The sequence below is a fragment of the Hemitrygon akajei genome, chromosome 10 (genome assembly GCF_048418815.1).
Source record: "Hemitrygon akajei chromosome 10, sHemAka1.3, whole genome shotgun sequence".
NCBI classification, from domain to species: Eukaryota; Metazoa; Chordata; class Chondrichthyes; order Myliobatiformes; family Dasyatidae; genus Hemitrygon; species Hemitrygon akajei.
Genome location: NC_133133.1, coordinates 132,580,035 through 132,606,208, shown reverse-complemented (window position 1 = coordinate 132,606,208; position 26,174 = coordinate 132,580,035). Strand labels below are relative to the sequence as shown.

The 26,174-nt window shown below is 38.4% G+C and overlaps 1 protein-coding gene across 2 annotated transcripts in view; it reads left to right on the top strand.

Annotated features, from left to right (window-relative positions):
* Positions 1-26,174, top strand: part of LOC140734686 (transcription intermediary factor 1-alpha-like) — a 170,998-nt gene that overhangs the window by 135,476 nt on the left and 9,348 nt on the right. The window contains exons 10-15 of one of the 2 annotated variants that reach the window (XM_073058983.1): positions 3,593-3,769; positions 7,610-7,745; positions 8,359-8,454; positions 10,790-10,862; positions 11,008-11,179; positions 13,047-13,384. In XM_073058983.1, the coding sequence (XP_072915084.1) occupies positions 3,593-3,769; positions 7,610-7,745; positions 8,359-8,454; positions 10,790-10,862; positions 11,008-11,179; positions 13,047-13,384 (992 nt within the window). The remainder of the gene's footprint in view (positions 1-3,592; positions 3,770-7,609; positions 7,746-8,358; positions 8,455-10,789; positions 10,863-11,007; positions 11,180-13,046; positions 13,385-26,174) is intronic. The other variant, XM_073058984.1, reaches the window with a different exon arrangement.

Sequence of the window (26,174 nt, the reverse complement as noted above, 5' to 3'; positions counted from 1 at the left end):
CTCGTCCATCATTAAGGACCCTCATCACCCAGGACATGCCCTCTTCTCATTGCTACCATCAAGGAGGAGGTTTAGTAGCCTGAAGACACACTCAACGTTTCAGACACAAACAAGAGAAAATCAGCAGATGCTGGAAATCCGTGCAATGCACACAAAATGCTGAAGGAACTCAGCAGGCCAGGCAACACCTATAGAAAAGAGTACAGTCGACGTTTCGGACCCAAACCCTTCAGGACTGGAGAAAAAAAGCTGAGGAGTAGATTTGTCTGCCCATTGTCTCCCTCTGGTGCTCCTCTTTCTTGTCTTTCCTTGTCTTTCTTCGATGGTCTTCTGTCTCTTTCACCAATCAACTTCCCAGCTCTTTACCTCATCCCTTCCACTTCAGGTTTCACCGATTTCCTGGTGGTTAAAATCTACTCCTCAGCTTTTTTTCTCCAGTCCTGCCGAAGAGTTTCGGCCTGAAATGTCAACTGTACTCCTTTTCCGTAGATGCTGCCTGGCCTGCTGAGTTCTTCCAGCATTTTGTGCGTGTTGCTCAATGTTTCAGGAACAGCATCTTCCCCTCGCTATCAGATTTCTGAATGACCAACAAACCCATGAACACTACCTCAGTATCATTCCCTCTCTTTTTGTACTACTTGTTTAATTTTTTATTATATACTTATCGTTATTTATAGTTTTTATTATTATGTGTTGCAATGTACTGCCACAAAACAACAAATTTCATGACAAATGCCAGTGATATTAAACCTGATTCTGATAAGGAATTTGTACATTCTTTCTGTGACTCAGTGGGTTCCCTCCCACATTCCAAAAGACACTGATGGGTTAGTAGGTTAATTGGTTACCTGGGTGTAATTGGGATGCATGGGATAGTAGGGCTGGAACGACCTGTAACTGAACTGTATCTCTACTTATATAATTAAAAAAAACATTGTAGCCAGTGTGCACTATTTACAACCAGAATCTTACAGTACAGAGGGAGGCTATTCAGCCTATTGAAAAGGCCGAATGATTTGCTCATGCTATTTTTTCACCAGAGTTCAGCAATATTCTTCCTTTTTAGGCAAATATGGTGCTGTTTTTTAGGCCACTATTGGTTCTCTATTTCCAGCAATCTGGCAGGTAGAGCCTCTCTGATCTTGGCATCAAGTGAAGCTCTCACCTTCACACCAATGACTGGCCATCCCTTCTTGAGGGTAATTAGGGATGAGGCCTTCCATTGGTCTGTGGATGCTGCGTCCTACCTGTTCTCGTTGTCAGCCTGAGACAATACTCAAGCCAGGACAGTATGATATGGAGGGAAGCTGTTGCCCATACCGCAGCCGCCGCCTGTCCACGAATCCAGAGGAACGGTAGAGACTGTGTCACAGGAGTTTCCAGTCACAGTTGAACTCTACGTAGGACTGCCCTCAGGACTCCAGCTCTGGATTTTCCCCATGTGTTTAATCCCGAAGCCTTCGTCATGAGTAGGTATAACTGTATCGTCACGGAAGTTTGAAATCAGAGGTTTCCTTTGTAGATGAGCTGCCAGCCACAGCTGGCGGGCCCCATCTGCTTGGTGTCTAGTTTTAAGGCACCAGTAACCCACCTTTGCCCTTCTGTCACACGGAAGTGGTTCCACCAGGCTTAGTACTAAGCCATCTGTGAAGGCCAGGGATCGGTTGTCAGGCTATTTGAGAGGTGTGCCATTGGGAGCATTTAATAGGTAGTGGGAATTTATCGCCACTCCCACCCTGACTATGACAACCCTAAGGAACTACAGTTAGCGATGGGCAGTAAATATCTTGCCAGCAGTGCCCACATCCTGAAAAATTAATGAATGTTAAGTTTATAGGAGCTCCCTTGGTTATCATCCTGCTCGATTGGTATTGGCTCATTTTTCTGAAATTCTACATGATGCCTCTGAAATAGATGGTATCAGAGGCAGTGAACAAGGTTATCAGAAATTACAGGTGTTTGTAGCTCAGCTAGAGAGGTGGGCTGAGAAATGACATTCAGCCCAGATGAGTGTGAAGTGATGCATTTTGGGAAGCAAAGCCAGGGTGGGACTTCTGCAGTGAACGTTTGATCTTGGGGTGTATTGTAGAACAGGAAGACCTTAGAAATCCAAGTACGTAGTCCCCTGAAAAGTGGCATGACATGTAGTCGGGGTGGTGAAGAAGGTATTTGGCATGCTGGCCTTTGTCAGTCAAGGGAATGAGTATAAAATTTGGGACGTCATGTTGCAGTTGTACAAGACATTGATGTGGCCTCACCTGGAGTATGGTGTACAGCTTTGGTTACCCTGTTATGGGAAAAGTCGCTAGTAAGCTGGAAAGAGTGCAAAGAATACTTATGAAAATGCTGCCAAGTCTTGAGGGCCTGAGTTATAGGGAGAAGATTGGCACACTTGGACTTTATTCTTTGCAGTATTAGAAATCGAATGGTGACATTACAGAGTTGTAGAAAATAATGAGGGGCAATGAGAAGGTAAACGTAGATGGCCTTTTTCCCAGGGAAAGGGAGTCAAAAGATAGGTATAGGTTTAAGGTGATAGGGGAATGATTTAAAACAGACCTGAGGGGCAACTTCTGTGTAGAACTAACTGCTTGAGGAAATAGTAGAAGCAGGTACAATAACAACATGTAATAGATGCTTGGGCAGTGATATGGACAGGAAAGGTTTAGGGAGATATGGGACTAGCTTAGGTGGGCATCTTGATTGGCATAAACATGTTGGGCCTGTTTCCATGCTGTACATCTCTGACTTAATGATTTTGAATGGAACTGCTAATTGTTACCTTGTAAGTCTGCTTTAAGTAGTGAAATCCTGATGTTGGAGTTATCCCAACCTTTCAGCTTAGTGATTCATTCCATTTGTTTTGCTGCTACCGCCCCTGCTACCTTATATTATAAAACAATAAATTACTTTCAAAGCTGGGCGGAATATTGCAGCTTGAAAATTGTAGGCCGTAAGTTTGACGGGAATGCCGTGATCTTTGTCTTTCTTTTACCAATCCATTTTGGGTAGAGTCACCCGAAGAGCCAGCAATCATACAGTGTAGAAACAGGCCTTTCGGCCCACTTATCCATACTGCCTATCAACCATCGTATTTTCCTCCTCCATATTCCCATCAATCCATCCACATTCTACCACTATCTAAGGCCAATTATCAGTGACCAGACAACTTCCCAACTTGCATCTTTGTGCTGTGGGTGGAGACTTTCACCCATGAAGAAATCCATGTGGTTACGGGGGGGTGGGGGGGTGAACATGCAAACTCCACACGGACAGAACTAGGGAACAGGATCAAAACTGGGTCACCGGAACTGCGAAGCAGCAACTCAAAACGGCTGGGCCACTGTGGTAAAGTTTGAAGGATTTGTTTACTCGAATATTTAAATTAATTTTAGCCACCTCCTTTACTGCAATCTGTTAGGTGTGTTCGAGAGAGAAAGTCAACCCTGTCCAAAGTAAGCAGAGTCCTGTGAAACTGTGGTTGTTTTCAAAGCTGCATTGCAAGTGTTGCTTGTTTTCAGTGGTGCAGCCCTTCTCTTTTGAGAACGAGAAGCCGGAGGTGTGAGACCTCACTTGTTTGCCTTGTGCTCAGTCCCTGCAGCCACCTCGCCTCATCAGTCTACAGAGCCTGCAACGGGGTAATCCGGGCGCTCCAGTCCCAGCAGCACAGCAGAGCCGAATGCCACCTGGCAATGCCAGCAAGATGACCAGCCCCCAGCAGCAGAGCGGGCCACAGCACCATGTGACGACAAGCCCCCTGCTGAGACAGGTAAGCAACAACGGGGCTTGTGGGATCAGCTTAAGATAAAAGTCACCTGCAGTCTTCTTTCCCCAAACCCATCTGCCTCTCAATCTCCTTCAAGTCTAATTTGTTTTTGACCAACCCATTCATAGGTCACCTCCTTTGCAGTGTAAGTTTATATTTAATTGTGACTCTCCTGTACTGAGGGATTATATCGGGCCTCGCAGCAGCTTCTGCAGATTTTATTTAAAGTTAAGCATTCACTATTTGGTTCTATATTAGGAAATGTATTTTGTTCAGTGAGTAGACTGGCCAGGGCCCTTTGAAAAGTTGTCTGCACAGATTTGCTTCCATTTCCCTCCTTGCTATTGCGTCTGCAAATGTATTTTTTTCATAGTGATAAGAAAAGTTTGCCCTTTATAAAATAAAAAGTGAAGCGTTCATAAGCAGACTGAGATAAAACATAAATAGAAGAGTCAAAGGCCAAATAACTTTGTACTTTTTGAATAGCGGGCTGTCCGTTACTGGAAAGGCACATCTAAAATTTTAGAAACAGCCTGTGGGACCTAAAGATTGTTAAAAAGACGTTTTTACTTCATTGGCGAAGTATTATTGTCTGAGGTTCACAGTACAAATTTGGAAAGAACTGATCTGACACATGGAGAGGTTGTCTCAAACTAGATTAGGTTTTGCTTTTGTGTAAATTCACTTTTAAACAGAGGATGGCATGAATGAAAGTAACTGTTCGGGAGTAGGTGTGAGACTATAGCCATAGCTGTTGCCTGGCAGGGGATTCCGTAGTCCCGCTCAGCCAGTACAAAGAGGGGCATTGACTGACTGGAAACCAGTACTTTAACATTACCACTCCTCACTCCCCCTACCCGAACGGGGGAGCTGGGGGAGGAGAAGAGAAATCATAAACATGAGGAATTCTGCAGATGCTGGAAATCCAGAGGAACACACACAAAATGCTGGAGGAACTTAGCAGGCCAGGCAGCATCAATGGAATTGAATAAACACTTGACGTTTTGGGCCGAGACTCTTTTACAGGACTTGAAGAGAAATCATGAGAGCTTTTAAGGAGGGACAACAAATCATAAACACAAGAGGGACAGTACCTTGTCAGCGATGCTGTCATCCCAGAAAAAAAAGAAAAGAGAGAAGGAAGTGTTTAGACACTACAAAAGAAATTTCCTTGCTTTCAAACTGATTCTTCAAAGACCCTCATGCCATTTTTACTCAGAATATAATAAATTGTGAATGTCTCAAAACTTCTTAACGGTGGCCTACAGCATAAGCCCACAAATCCACCACATGATGGCTCCTATGATCTTCCACCTCACTTGGTTCAACCAATCCTGTCTCCCTCCTCCCTCTTACCTCTTCATATTGGCTATCTTCCCTAAACTCTTAGCCCATATCAACCGCAAAATGTCAACCATTCCTCTCCCTGTATAAATGCTGCTTGTGCTGCTGAGTTCCTCCAGTAGCTTGTCTTTCTATTTTTTTTGTTCCTGAGTGCCACATATGCAGCTCCTTATGCCTCTGGGTCGTTCTTTGGGTTTCTTGGACAATGGTAATTTCTCACCAATTATCAGCTGCGACGTTACTATAAATTGCAAAATAAATAATGCTAAAACAAAGGAATAGTGAGGTAGCTCATCGACCATTCAGAAATCTGATGGCGGAGAGGAAGAAGTTGTGTACGAGTCATTAAATGTGAGTCTTCCAGCTCCTGTACCTGCTCCCTGGCAGTAGTACTGAGAAGTGGACACGATCCCAGACGGTAACTATTACAGCTATGGTTCCTGTATAGGACAGTAAGACATTCTGGAGTGTGAGGGAGCAGTACTATTACTGCCTCATGCTCACCATGTTCACAAGGCATTGCTTTAGGAAGGCCAATAGTACTGTTAAGCATGACCACTGGCCAGCCCATTCCCTTTTCTCTCTTCTACCTTCTGGGATAAGGTACAAGAGTTTGAAAGCCCCAATAACCAGGCAAAAATCAGCAGTTTTCTTTCCCCACTTCTATTGGACTTATGAACCCATCACCTCTTGCACGTCCCCTTCCCAGTGATACTGCCACACTCTTAGATGTTTTTTTTAAGAGTTGCTTCCCAATCCCTCAATATCTTCAACCAACAACTCACCCTGCTAATCCCCACCACTACATCCACATCAACCACTCCTCTCCAAAGCCCCTCATCACCTTTCATCACCCCATGAACAGCCACTTTACAGTTACTTGTACTGTAGATCACGTTTTAGAGTGTTGCTTTTATACTTATTGAATATTTTCAGTCTTGTGTTTTTTTATGCTGCATCGGACTCATTTTGTTTCGGTCTCCTTTACACTTGCGTACTGAAGAATGACAATAAACAATATTGAATCTTGAATCCTGAATCTTAATTCCACCTCCAATATGATTGTCACTTTAGCACTTCAGTTTGCACTATTTCAGACTTTGCTATAATCCTTACATCTTTCTGCTGTTTAGCAATCATCATTCTACTCATCATTGTATTGATTGCTACCACGTTTCATGTTTACCCTGTGTGTTTAGCACGAGCAAAGAATTTCATTGCACCCTGGGATGTGTGTATAACGATAAATTAATCTGAATCTATAGTAGCAGTGGTGGAGGGGAAGAGAGAATTTAAATCTAAAAGGATTGCCACAAGCCCTCATTCTACTCAGCCTAGTTCTTGTATTTCTCCTCATCCTTGGTCATAAGCTCTCCCTTGTTAGCCATGTTTGTTTAGCTGATTGTTCCCCGAATCCCCCCCAGTAGGTGCCATTGACATCCCTGCTCTGTGAAGCAGAATGGGGTATCCACTGCACCGAGTATTTCCAGAATATAACCATACAAGCATCCCAACTCAGAAGGGCTCTGATGAAGGACTTCAGCAAAAACATCAATTGTTTATTCCCCTCCATTGATGCTTCACCTGCAGAACTCCCAGCACTTGGTGTGTTGCTCAGAAGAGGAAGTGTTGTTTCCTGCAGCTTTGATATTGGGTAGAGGGAGCTCCAATCCATGAAAGCTTTTGTGTAGCTGCAGCTGCCTGCATGCACTGGTGTTGTATATTTTGAATCTACGTGCCTGTGTTGCTGCTGCAATCGGAGTATCTTATCATACCTACGCATATGACAATACACTCGACTCGGAGGATGTACTGCACATAGGTTGTTATATGTGAGTGTGCGCAGTTTCAAGCTGCAATTTGCATCTGCTACAGTGCCGCGGGCTCGGAGTCTGTTTGTGTAGGTTTACGGTGTTGCATCCTACTTGTCAAAGGAGGACTCGGAGGAACATCCAAACTTGCCATCTAAATCAGGGGTTCCCAACGTTCTTTATGCCATGGACCCCTACCGTTAACTGAGGGGCCCGTGTACCCCAGGTTGGGAACCACTGAAATGGAAGTAAAGCATGATTCCATTTCTAGTGTGTGTGGGTTCATTTATAGAACTGTTCATGCCACTGAAGTGTCCTGGGTAAACCAGACCACTGCATTCAACAGTTGCCCTGTTACTTCCCATAAAGGTGCATACAATAAGGAGAAAGTACATGAGGTATTGCCTGTCTTTCACAGCTTCATTGCAAAACCCTTTATTGTCACTGAATTACATTCGAAGTGCGGTTGTAATGAGGAAATGTGCTGGTTTGCTCCCAAAAACTAACGTGCCAACCCAGCAGCATCTCTTGGCAATGAGTGAGGGTAGGTCTCTGCAGCTGCTCCCTGCCCCTTCTGCCTCGGCAAGGCGAAAAGCTGAGCCTGGTCATGGATCAGCTGGTGACAAACCTACATCTTCTGAAAGCATAGCAGATGATTCTTAAGCTCCTTTCTCCCTTCACATTGCAGCTGGACGATGCAGGGACTGTACTGCTAGAAAGCCTTCTGGTCAGAGAAAAGAACGGCAACTGCATGCCAACAAGGCCCTTGGCAACCAGCTCAAACCCTTCTCCAGCTCCTTCCATGCCCTCGCCTGGACATACAGGTGAGTCTGCACCTACAATTAAAGCCACTAGTCAACGAAAAGGAGTTTAGCATCAAACATTGAAACCTTTTGCAAATATGTGTGGTAATTTAGGTATTTATGCATGCTTTATTCCATATCCATACTTAAACCTCTAAGTTATTTCATATAATGCTTTATAATCGTGAAATGTTACTGTATGTTCCATGTCGCACCAATACCCCAGAGCAAACTCCTAATACATATAAATGTACGTGGTGAATAAAGTTCATCCCTGATCCATGGTTCTTGATCCTATTGCAAAGGTTGGTGAACTGTGGAGATGGGGGCATTTCAGCCCTCTATAATTACTTATTTTGCCCGACACCAGGTGCTGCGTACGAGTTTATTCAATTTACTGTAAGTCTGTGAAGAAGGCAGTCATTTGGTGAACTTAGTGAATACTGAAATAAATCTGGAAGAAAAATCCCACTTTCACCATGGACTTCAGCAAAGTGTCATTTCATAGATAATACAATGCCTTTAAATTAACAAAATAATATATCAAACTTTAAAGAATAAATTTTTTTAAAAAATTGGAGCAGCATGGTAATGTGGCGGTCAGTGTAATTCTATTATGGTGCCTGCTACCCAGGTCCAATCCCTGCTGTTGTTTGTAAGGAGCTCGTACGTGACCGCATGGGTTTTCTCCAGGTGCTCCAGTTTCCTCCCACATTCCAAAGATGTACAGGTCAGTAGGGCAACTGCTCACACTGCGGGCTCGTTGGGCCAGAAAGGTCTGTTATTGTGCTGTATCCCTTAAAATAATCTAAATAGATTTTCTTTATTTCTCTCTAAAATATTTCTGCTTTTGTACGGTTTGAGAGGGCTATTTTAGATCCTCGTTTGTTGATTCTGAAAGGCACACTTTGCTTCTCCAGGGGCTTGTACCAGGCTTCTGCCTGCGATCCATACAAGCTTTAAGCAAAGCCCTTCCTCCTACAGTTAGCGCTATGTAGGATACCTTTAGATCAGTGCATGTTCTGGCTGCCTTTTAGCGTTGAGAGTTATGGTTTTATCGATATTTGTGTGGCCCACAGCACAACATTGGAGGTGGGGTTTAGAGCCATACACACACAACTTTGCAAGTTAGGTCACATTTATACAGGCGTATAAACAGTTGGCATTATTCCCCCTTCTCCCTCTTTCCATTCTCCACTCTGGCCCCTTCTCTTTACCTCACCTGTCTTGCTCCTCCCTCTGGTGTCCCTCCTCCTTCGCTTTCTCCCATGCTCCACACTCCTATCAGAGTCCTTCTTCAGCTATTTACCCTTTCAACCTATCACCTCCCAGCTTCTCACTTCATTCCCCCTTCTCCCCACACCCCTTCACCTTCCCCCTCACTTGGCTTCACCTACAACCTGCCAGCTTGTACTTATTCCCCCCCCCCCACCTTCTTCCCCCTTCCTCTAGAACAGATGAGAAGCAACTTCTTTAGCCAGAGGATGGTGAATCTGTGGAATTCATTGCCACAGACAACTCTGTAGTCCAAGTTATTGGGTGTATTTAAGTGGAGGTTGACAGATTCTTGATTAGTGAAGACATCAAAGATTACAGGGAGAGGGCAGTAGAATTGGGTTGAGAGGAAGAATAGATCAGCCTGAATGGCAGAACAGACTTAATGGGCCAAATGGCCCAATTCAGCTTCTATGTTCTTCACTTGCAGACCTCTGTCAGTTCAAATGGCAACAACATCTCCAGCAGCATAGGTGTACCACAAGGCTGTGTGCGTAGCCCCCTGCTCTACTCACTTTATACTTAAGACTGCAAGACTTAAGTACAGCTTCAATGCCATACTTAAGTTTTCTGACAACACTGCTGTTGTTGCCTGAATCAAAGGTGGTGATGAATCAGCATATAGGATGGAGAATGAAAATCTGGCTGAATGGTCCTACAGCCACATCTCATTCAATGTCAGCAAAACCAAAGAGCTGATTATTGACTACTGGAGGAAACTGGAGATCCATAGCCCAGACCTCATCAGGGAATCAGAGGTTGAGAGGGTCAGTGACTTTAAATTCCTCAGCTTTTTCATTTCAGGGGATCTGTCCCGGGTCAAGCATGTAAGTGCCATTACAAAGATAACACAGCAGCACCCTTACCTTCTTAGAAATTTGTGCAGATTAGGCATGTCACTTGAAACTTTGACAAACTTCTATTGATGCACAGAGGAGAGTATACCGACTGGAATGCGAGCAGCAATGCCCTTCATTAGAAAAGCCCGCAAAAATCAATGGATAAAGCCCGGTCCATCACAGGAAAACCCCTCCATACCACTGAGCACATTTACAAGGAGCGCTGTCACAGGAAAGCAGCATCCATCATCAAGGGACCCCACCTTCCAGGCCATACTCTCACTGCTGCCACCAGGAAGCAGGTACAGGAGGCTCAGGACCCACACTACTAGGTTCGGGAACAGTTATTACCCCTCAACTATCAGATTCTTGAACTAGAGGGGATAACTTCTCTCACTCCAACACTGAACTATTTCACAACTTATGGACTCACTTTCAAGGTCTCTGCAACTCAAGTTATTTATATTAATTGCTTATTTATTTCTTACTATTAATTTTCTTCTCTCTTTGTGTATTTGCTCAGTTTGTTGTCTGTAGCACATTGGTTGCTTGTCCATATTTGTGTGCAGTTTTCTCATTGATTCTATTGTGTTTCTTTGTATTTTCTGTGAATGCCCACAAAGAAATGGTGTAGTATAAGGTGACAGATATGTACTTTGCTAATAAATTGACTTTGAACTGTGTCTTGTGGTCTTATGGAAAGGCCAACTGTTTATTCCTGATCTGCTGAGTTCCTGAAACATTTTGTGTGTGTTCCTCTGGATTTCCAGCATCTGCACCCTCTGTTGTATTTAAGATTGAAATCAGGTTTGGCAGAAGTTTCCTCACTATCAAACACTTACCAGTGAATAGCTATACTTAAGTTGCAAGTTCTGCAGATGTGCAGTGGTTGGTGAGTGCCTGGTATTGTGTGTTTGTTGACAGTCCCTGATGCCTTGTTTCCTTTCTCAGGGTCAGTGACGGTCACCAGTGTGCACCCATCTGGGTACACTTCAAGCAGCTCCAGCACTGGCAGCAGAGGGAGGTGAGGAGCTCTTTTCCCCCATTCCCAGATCATGTTTTCCTTCTGTCTTCCTCAGCCCTAATATCTCTCACTGTCTTTGTCGTTTCTCTCCCCTCCATCCGTCATTCTCACTTTCTCTCTTTGTCTCTCTCTCATGCTCTTGCAGTTGTACCTCATCGAGCAGACTATCAAAGCCTGAACTTCAGCAGATGACACCAACCATTCGCCTCGAGTCGATTAAAGTCAAGCAGGAACCCATGGCTGAAGATGACTTGTGCGATTTCCCCATCATTGTTGTGAAGCAAGAGCCTGGGGAGGAGGTTACTGAGCCTGGCCTGGTTAGTTAAATTTATGATGTCTAGCCAGAACTGTTATGTTTTTAAAAAAGTGTGGCTTTCAATATATTTCAAACTATTTTACATCAAATGTATAACCGGTGCAGGGGGTTTTATTGGTTGTGTTGCCATGGCCAGGATGGGTAGATGAACCTTTCTCCATTCTGTCACATGGTCGTTGACCTGTCATCAGAAGCTTTCCAGCGACTGCAAGTCTTATTTCTGCCAAGAGAGAATAACTCTTTCTCAGTTCATGTATCCCGCCTGCGATGGTTCTAGTGAAAGGTCTTCAAGCCGAAGACTGTTTTTCTGTCTGCACAGAAGCTACCTGACCTGCTGAGTGTTTCTGGTATTCTCTGTTTTTATTTCAGAATTGCAGCCACTGCAGCTTGCTTACTGCTTTTATGAGTGGTAGGTTTCCTGTGGGCGATCAGTGTGTGAAATGTATTGCTGGAGAACCTTGCTATGCTGAATTGTATTCTGCACCATCTGACAGTGAGAGGGTCTCATGCTTCACAGCAGTGGAATGGAAACTTCACTGGCACAGTTTAAACAAATGCAGTTCATCACTCTTCAAGCAGTGGGCAGCACAGTCAGTGTTTATGTGCTTTGAAAGGTGTGGTGGTCTTGTAGCATAAAAACAGGCCCTTTGGCCTATTGAACCTCTGCTGACTATTGACCCCTCACTTACACCAGTCTTACATCGACCTCAGTTTTTATTATACCCAGACTCCCCCCCCAATTCTGCCACTTACCTGCACACTAAGAGGTAATTTACAATGGCCAAATAGCTTATCAACCCACAATTTGCTGGGATGTGAGAAGCCCACGTGGTTACAGGGGAATCGTGTAAACTCTACACAGACAGCATCTGAGGTCAGAAAGTGAACCCAGGTCACTGGAACTGTGAGGAAGCGGCTGGCACTGTGCCGCCCCGAGACCGTGCCACCCTTGTGTGGCTTGCCTGTCTAACTAGGAGAGCAGTTCATTTCGTTACCTTGTTATACCCCAGTTTTTACAGATCCACTATGGGAAACGTCCTAACAGCTTGATATGGCACCTGCTCTGTCTTAAGACCACAATAAATTGCAGCAAATTATGATGGAGCCCAGCGTCCCCTCCACTGACTCTGTGTGCACTTCCTGCTGCTGTGGGAAAGCAGCCAACGTAATGAAGGAGCCCTTCGGTCCAACCATTCTCTCTTCTTCCCCACCAGCCCCCACAAATCAGGCAGAAGGTTGAACACCTATGCCACCAGACAGACGGCTTCTATCCAACTGTTTTAAGACTCTTGAACAAAGCTCTTGGAAAAACAAGAATGCTCCTATTAGACATAGCACGTTACAGCACAGTCCAGGCTCTTGGGCTCGCGATGTTGTGCTGACCCTTCTCTCCCATGTAGCCCTCCATTTTTCCCCAAGTTCCATGTGCCTATATGAGTTTTGTTTTTAATCCGTAATGTTTCTGCCTCTATTATCACCAGGTTCCATGCACCCGCCACTTTGTGTAAAGCACTTACCTCTGACAACCTGGCCCTCTGTTTTTCTCCAATCACCTTAATATTATGCCCCTTGTTATTAATAATCTCTCAGTTTACCTTGTCATTTGTTTACCTGAATTTCTCTTTCTTTGTAACTGTAAGTCTGTAACCTGCATTCTGTTTAGTTTTCTTTGATGTACTTTATGTATGAAATGATCTGTCTCGATGGCATGCAACTTCTTTTTTTTGGTACAGTGACAATAGTAAACCGATTGCCATGAGATGTGAGCAAGCAATGCAGAATCTGTTCTCCAGCTGCCTTCTTGAAGTTGTAAGACTTTGTACTCTCTTCCATTGTGATCACACCTGCTTTCCATCTTTCCCCTTCAGCTAGTGAACCAGCAGAACAACGCCGCAGCTCTCCCACACAATAAGCTGGCGATGGATAGGCGGATGGGGACTCAGCAAGACAGCATGACCAAAGGGGACCCTCCAGACAGCACGGCCTCCCCTTCTTCCAACACCACCCCCCCTCAGGACAGGCAGACCCAGCCCTGTGGTGCCTCTCACAAGCCCGCCCGGGCAGGAGCTGAGAACAGTAAGGAGGATGATCCAAATGAAGACTGGTGCGCTGTCTGCCAGAATGGAGGTGACCTGCTCTGTTGTGAAAAGTGCCCCAAAGTCTTCCACCTTGTCTGCCATGTGCCGACTCTCCTTGCCTTTCCAAGGTAAGGTGTTTCTACTCTCCCCTCACATTCTAATCAGCTTTTTTTCTATTGAAGTCTAAGACTACCTCATAGAGAGTTGCCTTATAAATGATGCTTAGTTTCTTAAAACTTCATCCTGAGGTTCTGCTTCACTGGCAAGGCCAAATTTTGCCATCTAACCTAACTGCCCTTCAGAAAGGTGACAAGATATCTTCCTGTCCGGCAGCAATTTCTCTGGTGAAGCTATTCCCATAATATGACTGTGCTGGGAATTCTAGAATTAGGCCCAGTCATGGTGACGTAATGACAATAGGTTTCCAAGTCAAGATGGAGTGAGGTGAAAGAAGCTCTAGCATGGTGGTATTCTCAGGTTTTTGTTCTTCTAACTATGGACTGTAGGAGTTTTGGGATTCATTGGTGCTTTTGAAGAATCATAACTAAGTTTCTACAGTGTGTCCGTTGGGTAATAGACTGGCTGTTGGTCAAGTCATTTTTAATGCCAAATAGCATATCTTCTTACCATTCTACTTCTCATTTCCATTCCAGCATGTCAGTCCATAGCCTCCTCTATTCCCAGAATGAAGCCACACTCAGGTTGGAGGAACTACACTTTGTATTCCATTTGGGTAGCCTCCAACCTGATGGCATGAACATCAATTACTCAAACTTCCAGTAATTGGGGGACGTCATGTGATGACCTAGGATCGAGACGTGGAGATCTAGCTCTCCCGTAAAAAAAAAACTAGTAAAGTAATGTTTAAGTGAAGAAAAGTTAGTAAATACTTTCTAAAAACTACTTATAAACTACTCAGGATTGTCTTTAGTCATGTCTTATAAACAGAAACAGAAGAAAACTACTACTTTGAAGACAGCATGAGTTCAAAAAGAAACAAGGCCAACCGTTATAGCGGAGCCTCGAGCTCAGGTTGGACCTCTTCTTGGCAAGGTGCATTTCACATTCGGCGATGCAGAGCAGGAAACTGCGGCAATATCAACAGTTTCTAAAAAGGAGCAACAGGAACTGCACATGCAAGGAATGGGCATGCGCAAACAGGAGCAGATTAAACTACAATTCCCAGCTACGATTGAAAGTGAAGGTGAATCGGAAGCGGAATCAGATTCTCTGGACAACACAGATGAAGATAAGGAGGGAAAAAAAGAACAGCAGGTAGAGGTTGGAAGTGGAAGATTTCCTGAAGATATAAGAAAAGCCTTGGTGCAAATAATGCATGAATTAAAAGAGTTGAAAACATTAAAAGTAATAAAAATGGATATTAAAAATATGAAAATTATGTTTGATAAAGTTGTGAAAAAACTGGAGAAAACGGATAAGAAAGATTAAAAAGTTGGAAGAAATAACGGGAGACACCATGGATACAGTGAACAAAATGGAAGATAATATCCTTGCTTGGACATCAGAAAGAAAACGGTTGTTGGGAAAAGTGGACGAGCTTGAAAATTTTACCAGACGAAATAATATCAAGATTGTTGGTCTTAAAGAAGATACAGAGGAAGAAGATTCAAAAATTTTTTTTTAAAAATGGATCCCGGAAAATTTGGAAATGGAAGAGGGAAATCAATTAATTGAAATCGAAAGGGCTCATAGAGCCTTAAGACCACAACCAGCGACCAATCTTGATAAAATTCTTAAGATACCAAGATAAAGAAAGGATCCTGAAGGCGGCTGCCCGATGTGCCAGAAAGAGAAACGGGCCATTGAAGATAGAAGGGAAAACAGTTCTTTTCTATCCTGATATAAGTTATGACCTTTTGAAGAGAAAGAAGGAATTTAACCCAGTGAAAAAAGTCTTATGGGAAAAGGGTTATAAATTTACACTGCGCTACCCGGCAACACTGATAATTTTTTTGGATGATGAAAAAAGATTTTTTACTGATTATTGGAAAGCGGAGGAGTTCGCACAAGAACTCCCAAATATTCGCTAGACACAGCTAAGAATCTATGGAAGCGAAACGGATTAAAGATGAAGACTGAGATAGTGAATGGAATTGATGGATATTTAAGGACAGAAGAATATATAAATATACTCTTAAACATGTGATAGAGCGGGAGAAAGGTAAAAATTTGAGGAATATTAATCAGGAGTAGTGGTATTATTTTTTTTATCTCTTATATATTTTTTCTGTTCGTTACGGGGGAGCTTCTGATCAATCGCTACGGGATTCACGTGTGTAATCATGGCGATTACCATGACCCGTACAACGGAGGGGGGTAATGTTGTGGTTTTTTTTCATTCACAACATTAGTGGGGGGTATTTTGTTATCTTTTTCTTTATAATCTATTTTTCTTTTATCTTTCTTTCTTTGCCTGGATGATTGGGGGGGGGGGGTGACACATAGCAACATGGAGAATTTTAAAAAGATTCCCCAAGATACTACGAGAGTTGAAATATTATGTATTGTTATAGATTGGAGTAACCTTGTTAAAAATGACTAATTTACTGAACTTTTTAAGTTTTAATGTTAATAGGATTAATGGACCGGTGAAAAGAAAAAGAATTTTAACATACCGTAGATTCCGGACTACAGAGCGCACCTGATTAAAAGCCGCTGGCTCTAATTTTAGAAATAAAATCAATTTTTTACTTGTAAAGGCCGCACCGGATTTTAGGCCGCACCGGATTTTCGGCCGCAGGTGTCCCACGTTGTAATATGAGATATTTACACAGAAAGATATTACACGTGAGGATTTTTTAACTTTTAATTAAATCCATATGGTAACAAAAACAAATACATATTGCAAATGCTTTTTTTCGAACCGTGCCCGTAACGCTGCTACTTTTAAATATATGTTGCGTATACTTCTTTACTGAACAACATTCCAATATCTCCTAACGACTGGTAAAAAATATATATACTGCAGCCTACCAGGAAAAGTTATTGATCGCCTTTAATTTAAAAGCAGCGTTTTCGCTCCGCTGCTCCCCCCCGCCGTCCCGTTTATCGCAAACCGGTATCCCACAAGACGCGGCGAAACCGGGTGTGACGTCATAGCTTCCCGCGATGTAGTACAGAAAACAAATATAGTTAAAACTCTTCTAACTTTAACTAGAAAATGAATTACTAAGCGAAAATATTATAAACTAAATAACTGCCATAAAGGCAGCACAATGCTTTTCTTCGAGTGTTTTCCATGTTTTTTTTAAAATTTTATTTAATTGCATTTTTAAATGATTACAAGTGTAGAAAAAAAAGTATGTGACCCTTCCCCCCTCCCCTTAATCCCTCCCCCCTAACTTCCCTATATAAAAAAAATTAAGAAAGAAAGAAAAGAAAGAAAGAAAGAGTGCCTGGTTGTTGGAAGGTCTCCACATGCTCCATGGAGTTCTTAATAACTTTAGTATATATATTTATTTCTTTCCCCAAGTAACCATTAATTTTCTCTTCAGAGCACCTATATATTTAATCCTGTCTTTTGTAAATAAGGGCCCCAGATTTTCAAAAATGTTTCATATTTATCTCTTAAGTTATAAGTAATTTTTTCTAATGGAATACAGCCATAGATTTCTTTTTTCCAACAATCTATACTTAAGTATATATCTGATTTCCAAGTAATTGCAATAGCCTTTTTGGCTACAGCCAGCGCACTTTTTATAAATTCTTTCTGATATTTATTAAGTTTGAGTTTCGGTTTTGTCCCTTCAATATCACCTAGTAAAAGTAATATTGGATTATGAGGAAGTTTTATTCCCGTAATTTGTTCCAATAAAAGTCTTAAATTTGTCCAAAAAGGTTGAATTTTAGAACAAGACCATGTAGAATGTAAAAATGTACCAGTTTCTTGTTTACATCGGAAACACTGATCAGATAAACTTGGATTTAATTTATTTATTTTTTGTGGTGTAATATATAATTGATGTAAAAAGTTATATTGCACTAATCTTAACCGAACATTTATTGTATTTGTCATACTATCAAGACACAGTCTTGACCAATTTGTTTCTTCAATTTTAATATTCAAATCACTTTCCCATTTTTGTCTTGACTTATGGACTCCTTGTTTAGTTGCCTGATTTTGAATCAAATTATACATACAAGATATAAATTTTTTAATATTTCCTTTTTGAATTAAAATTTCTATTTCTTTAGATTTCGGCAATAACATTGTTTGACCTAGTTTTTCTCTTATATAAGCCCTTAATTGAAAGTAACAAAATAAAGTGTTATTTGATATTTTATATTTATTCTTTAGTTGATCAAATGACATTAATATACCTCCTTCAAAACAATCTCCTATATATTTAATCCCTTGTTGAAACCAATTATATAAAAGTTGATTGTCCATTGTAAAAGGAATAAGTCTATTTTGAATTAAAGATCTCTTTGCTAATAAAGATTTTTTTGTCTCATCATCAACGTTTATCTTATTCCATAAATCAATCAAATGTTTTAATATAGGAGATTCTTTCTTTTCCCGTATCCATTTAGATTCCCATTTATATATAAAATCTTCTGGTACGTTTTCTCCTATTTTGTCCAGTTCTATTCTAATCCATGCCGGTTTATCTTTCTCAAAAAAAGATGCAATAAATCTAAGTTGATTTGCTTTATAATAGTTCTTAAAATTTGGAAGTTGTAACCCTCCTAGATCAAATTTCCATGTCAATTTTTCCAACGATATTCTTGACATCTTACCTTTCCAAAGAAACTTCCTCACATATTTGTTTATCTCTTGAAAAAACTTCTGGGGTAATTGTATTGGTAATGATTGAAATAAATATTGTAGTCTAGGGAATATATTCATTTTTATAGTATTTACTCTACCTACTAATGTTATTGGTAATGCCATCCATTTATCAAGATCCTCCTGAATTTTTTTTAAAAGTGGTAAATAGTTTAATTTATATAAGTTTTTTGTGTCATTATCAATTCTTATACCTAAATATTTTATACCATTTGCCGGCCATCTAAATTGAGTTATTAATCGACATTGACTATAGTCTCCATTAGTAAGAGGTAAAATTTCGCTTTTATCCCAATTTACTTTATAACCTGATATTTTCCCATATTCTTCTAGTCTATAAGATAATTTACCCAATGAGTGCAATGGATCTGTTAAATAAAGTAGAACATCATCAGCAAATAAATTAATCTTATATTCTTCCTGATTAACTCTAAAACCCTTAATATCTGGATCCATTCTAATTAATTCAGCTAATGGCTCTATTGCCAACACAAACAAAGCAGGTGATAATGGACAACCTTGCCTAGTTGATCTTGTTAACTGAAATGGTGTCGAAATTTGACCATTTGTCACTACTTTAGCTTTGGGATTAGTATTCAAGGTTTTAATCCATCTTATAAATGGTGTTCCTAATCCATATTTTTCCAATACCTTGAATAAAAAATCCCATTCCAATCTATCAAACGCTTTTTCTGCATCTAAAGCAACTGCCACACTCATTTCCTCCCTCTTTTGCGCTAAATGGATTATACTAATTAATCGGGTTACATTATCTGCCGATTGTCTATTTTTGATAAATCCTGTTTGATCCATATGCACTAATTTTGGTAAACATTTAGATAATCTATTAGATAAAATTTTTGCTATTATTTTATAATCAGTATTTAATAAAGAAATAGGTCTATATGATGCTGGTTTTAAAAGATCTCTATCTTTTTTTGGCAACACTATTAAAACAGCTGTTGAAAAAGATTCTGGAAGTCTATGTGTTCTTTCCGCTTGATGTATTAACTCCATAAAAGGAGAAATTAATAAATCTTTAAACTTTTTATAAAATTCAGGCGGAAAACCATCTTCTCCTGGGGATTTATTACTTTGAAGTGATCCTAGAGCTTCTTCAACTTCCTTCACTGTAAAAGGCATACCTAATCCCTTCTGTTCTTCCATATCTAATTTTGGAAGAGTTATTTGTGCTAAAAATCTTTCTATCTTAGCATCATCGTTTTTTGATTCTGATTTATACAACTCAGAATAAAAGTTCTTAAAAGCCTCATTAATTTCTAGAGGCTTATAAGTAACCTTATTCACTTTTGTTCGGATTGCATTTATTGTTTTGGAAACCTGATCTGTTTTTAATTGCCATGCAAGGACCTTATGTGATCTTTCACCTAGTTCATAATATCTCTGTTTAGTTCTCATAATTGCTTTTTCTGTTCGGTATGTCTGGAGTGTATTGTATTTTAACTTCTTATTGATAAGTTGTCTTCGTTTTTCTTCTGTCATATTTCTTTGAGATTCTTTTTCTAATTTTATAATCTCTTTTTCCAATTGATCTATTTCTATCATATATTCCTTCTTAATTTTAGAAGTATAACTTATTATCTGACCTCTCAAATATGCCTTCATTGTTTCCCACAGTATGAATTTATCATCAACTGAATGTAAATTTGTATCTAAAAAGAACTGAATCTGTTTTTTCATAAAATCACAAAAATCCTGTCGTTTTAGTAAAATTGAGTTAAATCTCCATCTATAAATTGATTCCTCTTTATCTATCATAATCATTGTCATTATTAAAGGAGAGTGATCAGACAATATTCTTGCTTTATATTCCACATTTTTCACTCTATCTTGAATATTCGTTGATAATAAGAAAAAATCTATCCTTGAATATGTTTTATGTCTATTTGAATAAAATGAATAATCTCTTTCTTTTGGATTGATTCTTCTCCATATATCAATCAAATTTAGATCTTTCATCAATGATAGAGTTAGTTTTACTACTTTTGATTTTGTAGTAGCCTTTATTGATCTATCTAAAACTGGATCTAGACAAAAATTAAAATCTCCACCTATTAATATTTTATCATGTGCATTAGCCAAATTCAGAAAGACCTCCTGTATAAATTTTACATCGTTTTCATTTGGTGCATAAATATTCATAAGTGTCCATAGTTCTGAAAAAATTTGACAATGTATAATTAAATATCTTCCTGCCGAATCAATTAATACATTTTGTATTTTAATTGGTAAGTTTTTATTAACCAATATTGCAACTCCTCTCGCCTTTGAATTAAATGAAGCTGCAATAACATTTCCAACCCAGTCTCTTTTTAATTTCTGATGTTCTATGTCCGTTAAATGAGTTTCTTTTAAGAAAGCTATGTCTATTTTCATTTTTTTAATATATGTTAAAATTCTTTTTCTTTTTACTGGTCCATTAAGCCCATTAACATTAAAACTTAAAAAATTCAGTAAGTTAGTCATTATTTTTAATTATGTTACTCCAATCTATAATAATACCTAATCTTTCAACTTTCATGGTATCTTGGGAAATCCTTTTAGAAGTCTCCATGTTGCTATGTGTGTCCCCACCAATCATCCAGGCAAAAAAGTAAAAGAAAAATAGAGTATAAGGAAAAAAACAAAATACCCCCCTACTAATGTTGTGAAAGAAAAAAAACACAACATTACCCCCCTCTGTTGTACGGGTCATGGCAATCGCCATGATTACACACGTGAATCCCGTAGTAACCGATTCAAAGCTCCCCATCCCCCCCGCAACGTAAAAAGTGTATATATAAGAAAAGGAAAGAAAAAAAAACATATTCTTCTCAATTAACATTTCTAAAATTTTACTTTTCTCCCTTGTATCGTCCTTAAATGTCCATCAATTCCATTCGCTGTCTCTATCTTCGTCTTTAACCATTACATTTATAAGACTCTACGTTTAATTAGCGAATAGATGGAAGTTTTTGTGCGAACACCTCCGCGTCTCGATAATCGGAAAAAAATTTTTTTCCCTCTTCCAGAAAAACTATCAGTGTTGCTGGGTGGCGCATTAAAAATTTATAACCTTTTTCCCATAAAATTTTTTTTGCTGAATTAAATTCTTTCTTTCTCTTCAAAAGGTTATAACTTATATCAGGATAAAAAAGAACTGGTTTCTCTGCTATCATCAATGGACCCTTTCTTCTTTTGGCACCTTGGGCAGCCGCCCTCAAAATCTTTTCTTTATCCTGGTATCTTAAACATCTTATCAAAATTGATCGCGGATTTTGTTCATCTTGAGATCTTGGTCTTAAAGCTCTGTGTGCCCTTTCAATCTCAATTAAAAATTCTTCCCCCATTTCCAATTTTTCAGGAATCCATTTTTGAAAAAATTTTATTGGGTCTTCTCCTTCGATATCTTCTTTAAGTCCAACAATTTTAATATTGTTGCGTCTATTAAAATTTTCAAGTTTATCCATTTTTTCCACGAGTTGTTTTCTTTCTGATGTCCAGGCAATATTATCTACTTCCATTTCCTTCATTCTTCCATCCATGTCTTCCATTTTCATTTCCAAATCTGTAATTTTCTTTTCCATTTTTTCTTGTTTCTTTGTCATATTATCAAACATAGCCTCCATACTCATCATTTTTTCTTTCATTACTTTTTGGTTACTTTTAATTACTTTTAATGCATTTAATTTATGCATTATTTGCCTCAAAATCTTGTATATATTTTCAAAGGACTTCTCATCTCCGTCTTTACCTGGTTTTTCCAGAGAGTCTGATTCTCTCTCAGAGTCGCTGTCACTTTCAGTTGAAGTCACTGTTAGGATTTGTAGTTTTTGCTGTTCTCGTTCGCGCATGCTCACTCCTGTAAGCTTGCGCAGTTCTCGTTGATCTTTTCCTTTCGAAATGGCCGGTGTTGCTGCAGTTTCCTGTTCCATTTCGCCAGTAGCGTGTTGTACCTGAGTCCGCGGTTCTTCGGTAGAAGTAGGCCTTGATTCTTTTCGAACTTCAGCTGTCTTCGCGGTAGTATTTTTCTTCGTCCTCTGTCTATGAGGCATAGCTTGAAACAATCCAGAGTAATTTATAAGTAACCTTATGAAAGCATTGGCTAATTTTTCTTCATTTAAGTATTGATTTATTGATTTTTTACGGGAGGGCTGGGTTCCAGCGTCTCGATCCTACGTCATCACGTGACGTCCCCCGAGTGTTTTCCATGTTGATGAGGGTGAGTACAAATGACTGATTTACAATAATTTAATTGTGAAAGTGCGCTTGATTTATCGTACAATTTCATTGGACCTCTGTGAACTACTCATCAATTTTATTGGTCTACTGTTACGAGGCAAAATGTTTTCGGCGGCATGAAAAAAAATAATACATTAGCCGCACCGTATTAAAGGCTGCAGAGTTCAAAGCTGTTCAAAATGTGGGAAAAAAGTAGCTGCTTAAAATCCGGAATCTACGGTACATTAAGAAAATGAAAATAGATATAGCTTTTTTACAAGAAACACATTTAACAGAGATAGAACATCAGAAATTAAAGAGAGATTGGGTCGGAAATGTTATTGCAGCTTCATTTAATTCAAAGGCGAGGGGAGTTGCAATTTTGGTTAACAAAACTTTACCAATTAAAATATAACATGTATTAATTGATTCTGCGGGGAGATATGTGATTGTCAAATCATTGTCAAATACATTGTCAAATATTTTCAGAATTATGAACTCTTATGAATATTTATGCACCAAATGAAAATGATGTAAAATTTATACAAGAAGTCTTTCTGAACTTGGCTGACGCACATGATAAAATACTAATAGGTGGAGACTTTAATTTTTGTCTAGACCCAGTTTTAGACAGGTCAACAAAAGTTGTTACAAAATCAAAAGTAGTAAAATTAACTTTATCATTGATGAAAGATTTAAATTTGATTGATATATGGAGAAGAATTAACCCAAGAGAAATAGATTATTCATTTTATTCAAATAGAGATAAAGCTTATTCAAGGATAGATTTTTTCCTATTATCAACAAATATTCAAGATAGAGTGAAAAATATGGAATATAAAGCAAGAATACTGTCAGATCATTCCCCCTTGATAATGACAATGATAATGATGGATAAGGAGGAACCGATTTACAGATGGAGATTTAATTCAATATTATTAAAACGTCAAGATTTTTGTGATTTTATGAAAAAACAGATTCAATTTTTTTTAGATACGAATTCACATTCAGTTGATGATAAATTTGTATTATAGGAAGCGATGAAGGCATATTTGAGGGGCCAGATAATAAGTTATACTTCTAAAATTAAGAAGGAATATATGGTAGAAATAGTTCAATTGGAAAAAGAGATTACAAAATTAGAAAAAGAATCTCAAAGATATATGACAGAAGAAAAATGAAGACAACTTGTTAATAAGAAGCTACAATATAATACACTTCAGACATACTGAACAGAAAAAGCAATTATGAGAACTGAACAAAGATATTACGAACTAGGTGAAAGATCACACAAGATTCTTGCTTGGCAGTTAAAAACAGATCAGGCTTCCAAAATGATAAATGCAATTAGAACAAGTGTAAATAAAATTACTTATTGACCTTTAGAAATTAATGAAAGTTTTAAAAGTTTTTATTCTAAATTATATCAATCAGAATCACAAAATAATATTGTTGAGATAGAAAGGTTTCTATCATAAATAACTCTCCCAAAATTGAATTCAGAAGAACAGAAGGGATTAGATATGCCTTTTATATTAAAAGAGGTCGAAGAAGCCATAGGATCACTTCAGAGTAATAAATCTCCAGGAGAAGATGGTTTTCCGTCTGAATTTTATAAAAAGTTTAAAGATTTATTAATTTCTCCTTTTATGGGGTTAATACATCAGGCAGAAAGAACACATAAACTTCCAGAATCTTTTTTGACAGAGATTTTAAAAGTATTGCCAAAAAAAGATAGAGATCTTTTAAAGCCAGCATCATATAGGCCTATTTCTTTGTTGAACACGGACTATAAAATAATAGCAAAGATTTTATCTAATAGATTATCTAAATACTTACCAAAATTAATACATAAGGATCAATCTGGATTTATTGAAAACAGACAATTGGCAGATAATGTAACTCGGTTACTTAGCATAATTCATCTGGCACAAAAGAGGGAGGAAATGAGTGTAGCAGTTGCTTTAGATGCAGAAAAAGCATTTAATAGATTGGAATGGGATTTTTTATTTAAGGTATTGGAAAAATATGGATTAGGAGTATCTTTTATAAATTGGATTAAAACCTTAAATACTAATCCCAAAGCTAAAGTAGTGACAAATGGCCAAATTTTGAACTGACTCAGATATTATGGGTTTCAGAGTTAATCAGGAGGAATATAAGATTAACCTATTTGCTGATGATGTTCTGATTTATCTAACAAACCCATTGTACTCGTTGCGTAAATTATCTTCTAGATTGGAAGAATATGGGAAAATATCAGGGTATAAAATAAATTGGGATACAAGTGAAATTTTACCCCTTACTAAAGGAGATTATAATCAATGTCGATTAGTAACTCAATTTAGATGGCCGATAAATGGTATAAAGTATTTAGGTATAAGAGTTGACAATGATATAAAGAATTTATATAAATTAAGTTATTTGCCATTATTGAAAAAAATTCAAGAAGATCTTGATAAATGGATGCTGTTACCAATAACATTAGTAGGTAGAGTCAATGCTGTAAAAATGAATATATTCCCTAGATTACAATATTTATTCCAAACACTACCAATACAACTACCGCAGAAGTTTTTTCAAGAACTAAATAAATGCGTGAGGAAGTTCCTTTGGAAAGGTAAGATGTTAAGAATATCGTTGGAAAAATTGACATGGAAATTTGACCTAAGAGGGTTACAATTACCAAACTTTAAGAATTATTATAAAGCAAATCAACTTAGATTTATTGCATCTTTTTTCGATGAAGATAAACCGGCATGGATTAGAATAGAATTAGATAAAATAGGAGAAAATATACTAGAAGATTTTATATATAAATGGGAATCTAAATGGATACGGGAAAAGAAAGAGTCCCTTATATTAAAACATTTGATTGATCTATGGAATAAGATAAATGTTGATGATGAGATAAAGAAATCTTTATTAGCAAAGAGACCTTTAATTCAGAATAGACTTATTCCTTTTACAATGGATAATCAGCTTTTATATAGCTGGTTTCAAAAAGGGATTAGATATATAGGAGACTGTTTTCAAGGAGGTATATTAATGTAATTTGATCAATTAAAGAATAAATATAAAATATCAAATAATACTCTTTTCTGTTATTTCCAATTAATGGCTTATTTAAGAGATAAACTGGGTCAAACAATGTTAATGCCGAAACCTAATGAAATAGAAACTTTAATTCAAAAAGGAAAAATTAAAAAATTTACTTCTTGTATGTATAATTTGATTCAGATACAGACAATTAAACAAGGAATTCATAAGTCAAGACAAAAATGGGAAACTGATTTGAATATTAAAATTGATGAAACAAGTTGGTCAAGACTATGCCTTGACAGTATGACAAGTACAATAAATGTCCGACTTAGATTAGTACAATACAATTTTTTACATCAATTATATATTGCATCACAAAAAATAAATAGATTATACCCAAATTTATCTGATCAATGTTTTCCATGTAATCAAGAAATTGGTACTTTTTTACATTCTACTTGGTCTTGTTTTAAAATTCAACCTTTTTGGACAAATTTAAGAGTTTTATTGGAACAAATTATTGGGACACAACTTCCACATAACCCAATATTATTTTTACTAGGTGATATTGAAGGGATAAAACCGAAACTTAAATTGAACAAATAGCAGAAAGAATTCATAAAAATTGAATTGGCAGTAGCCAAAAAGGCTATTGCAGTTACTTGGAAATCAGATTCATGCTTAAGTATGGATCGTTGGAAGAATGAAATTTTTAGCTGTATTCCACTTGAAAAATTACTTATAATTTAAGAAATAAATATGATATATTTCTGAAAATTTGGCGCCCTTATTTACAAAAGATAGGATTAAATATATAGGTGCTCCGAAGATAAAGTTATTGGTTA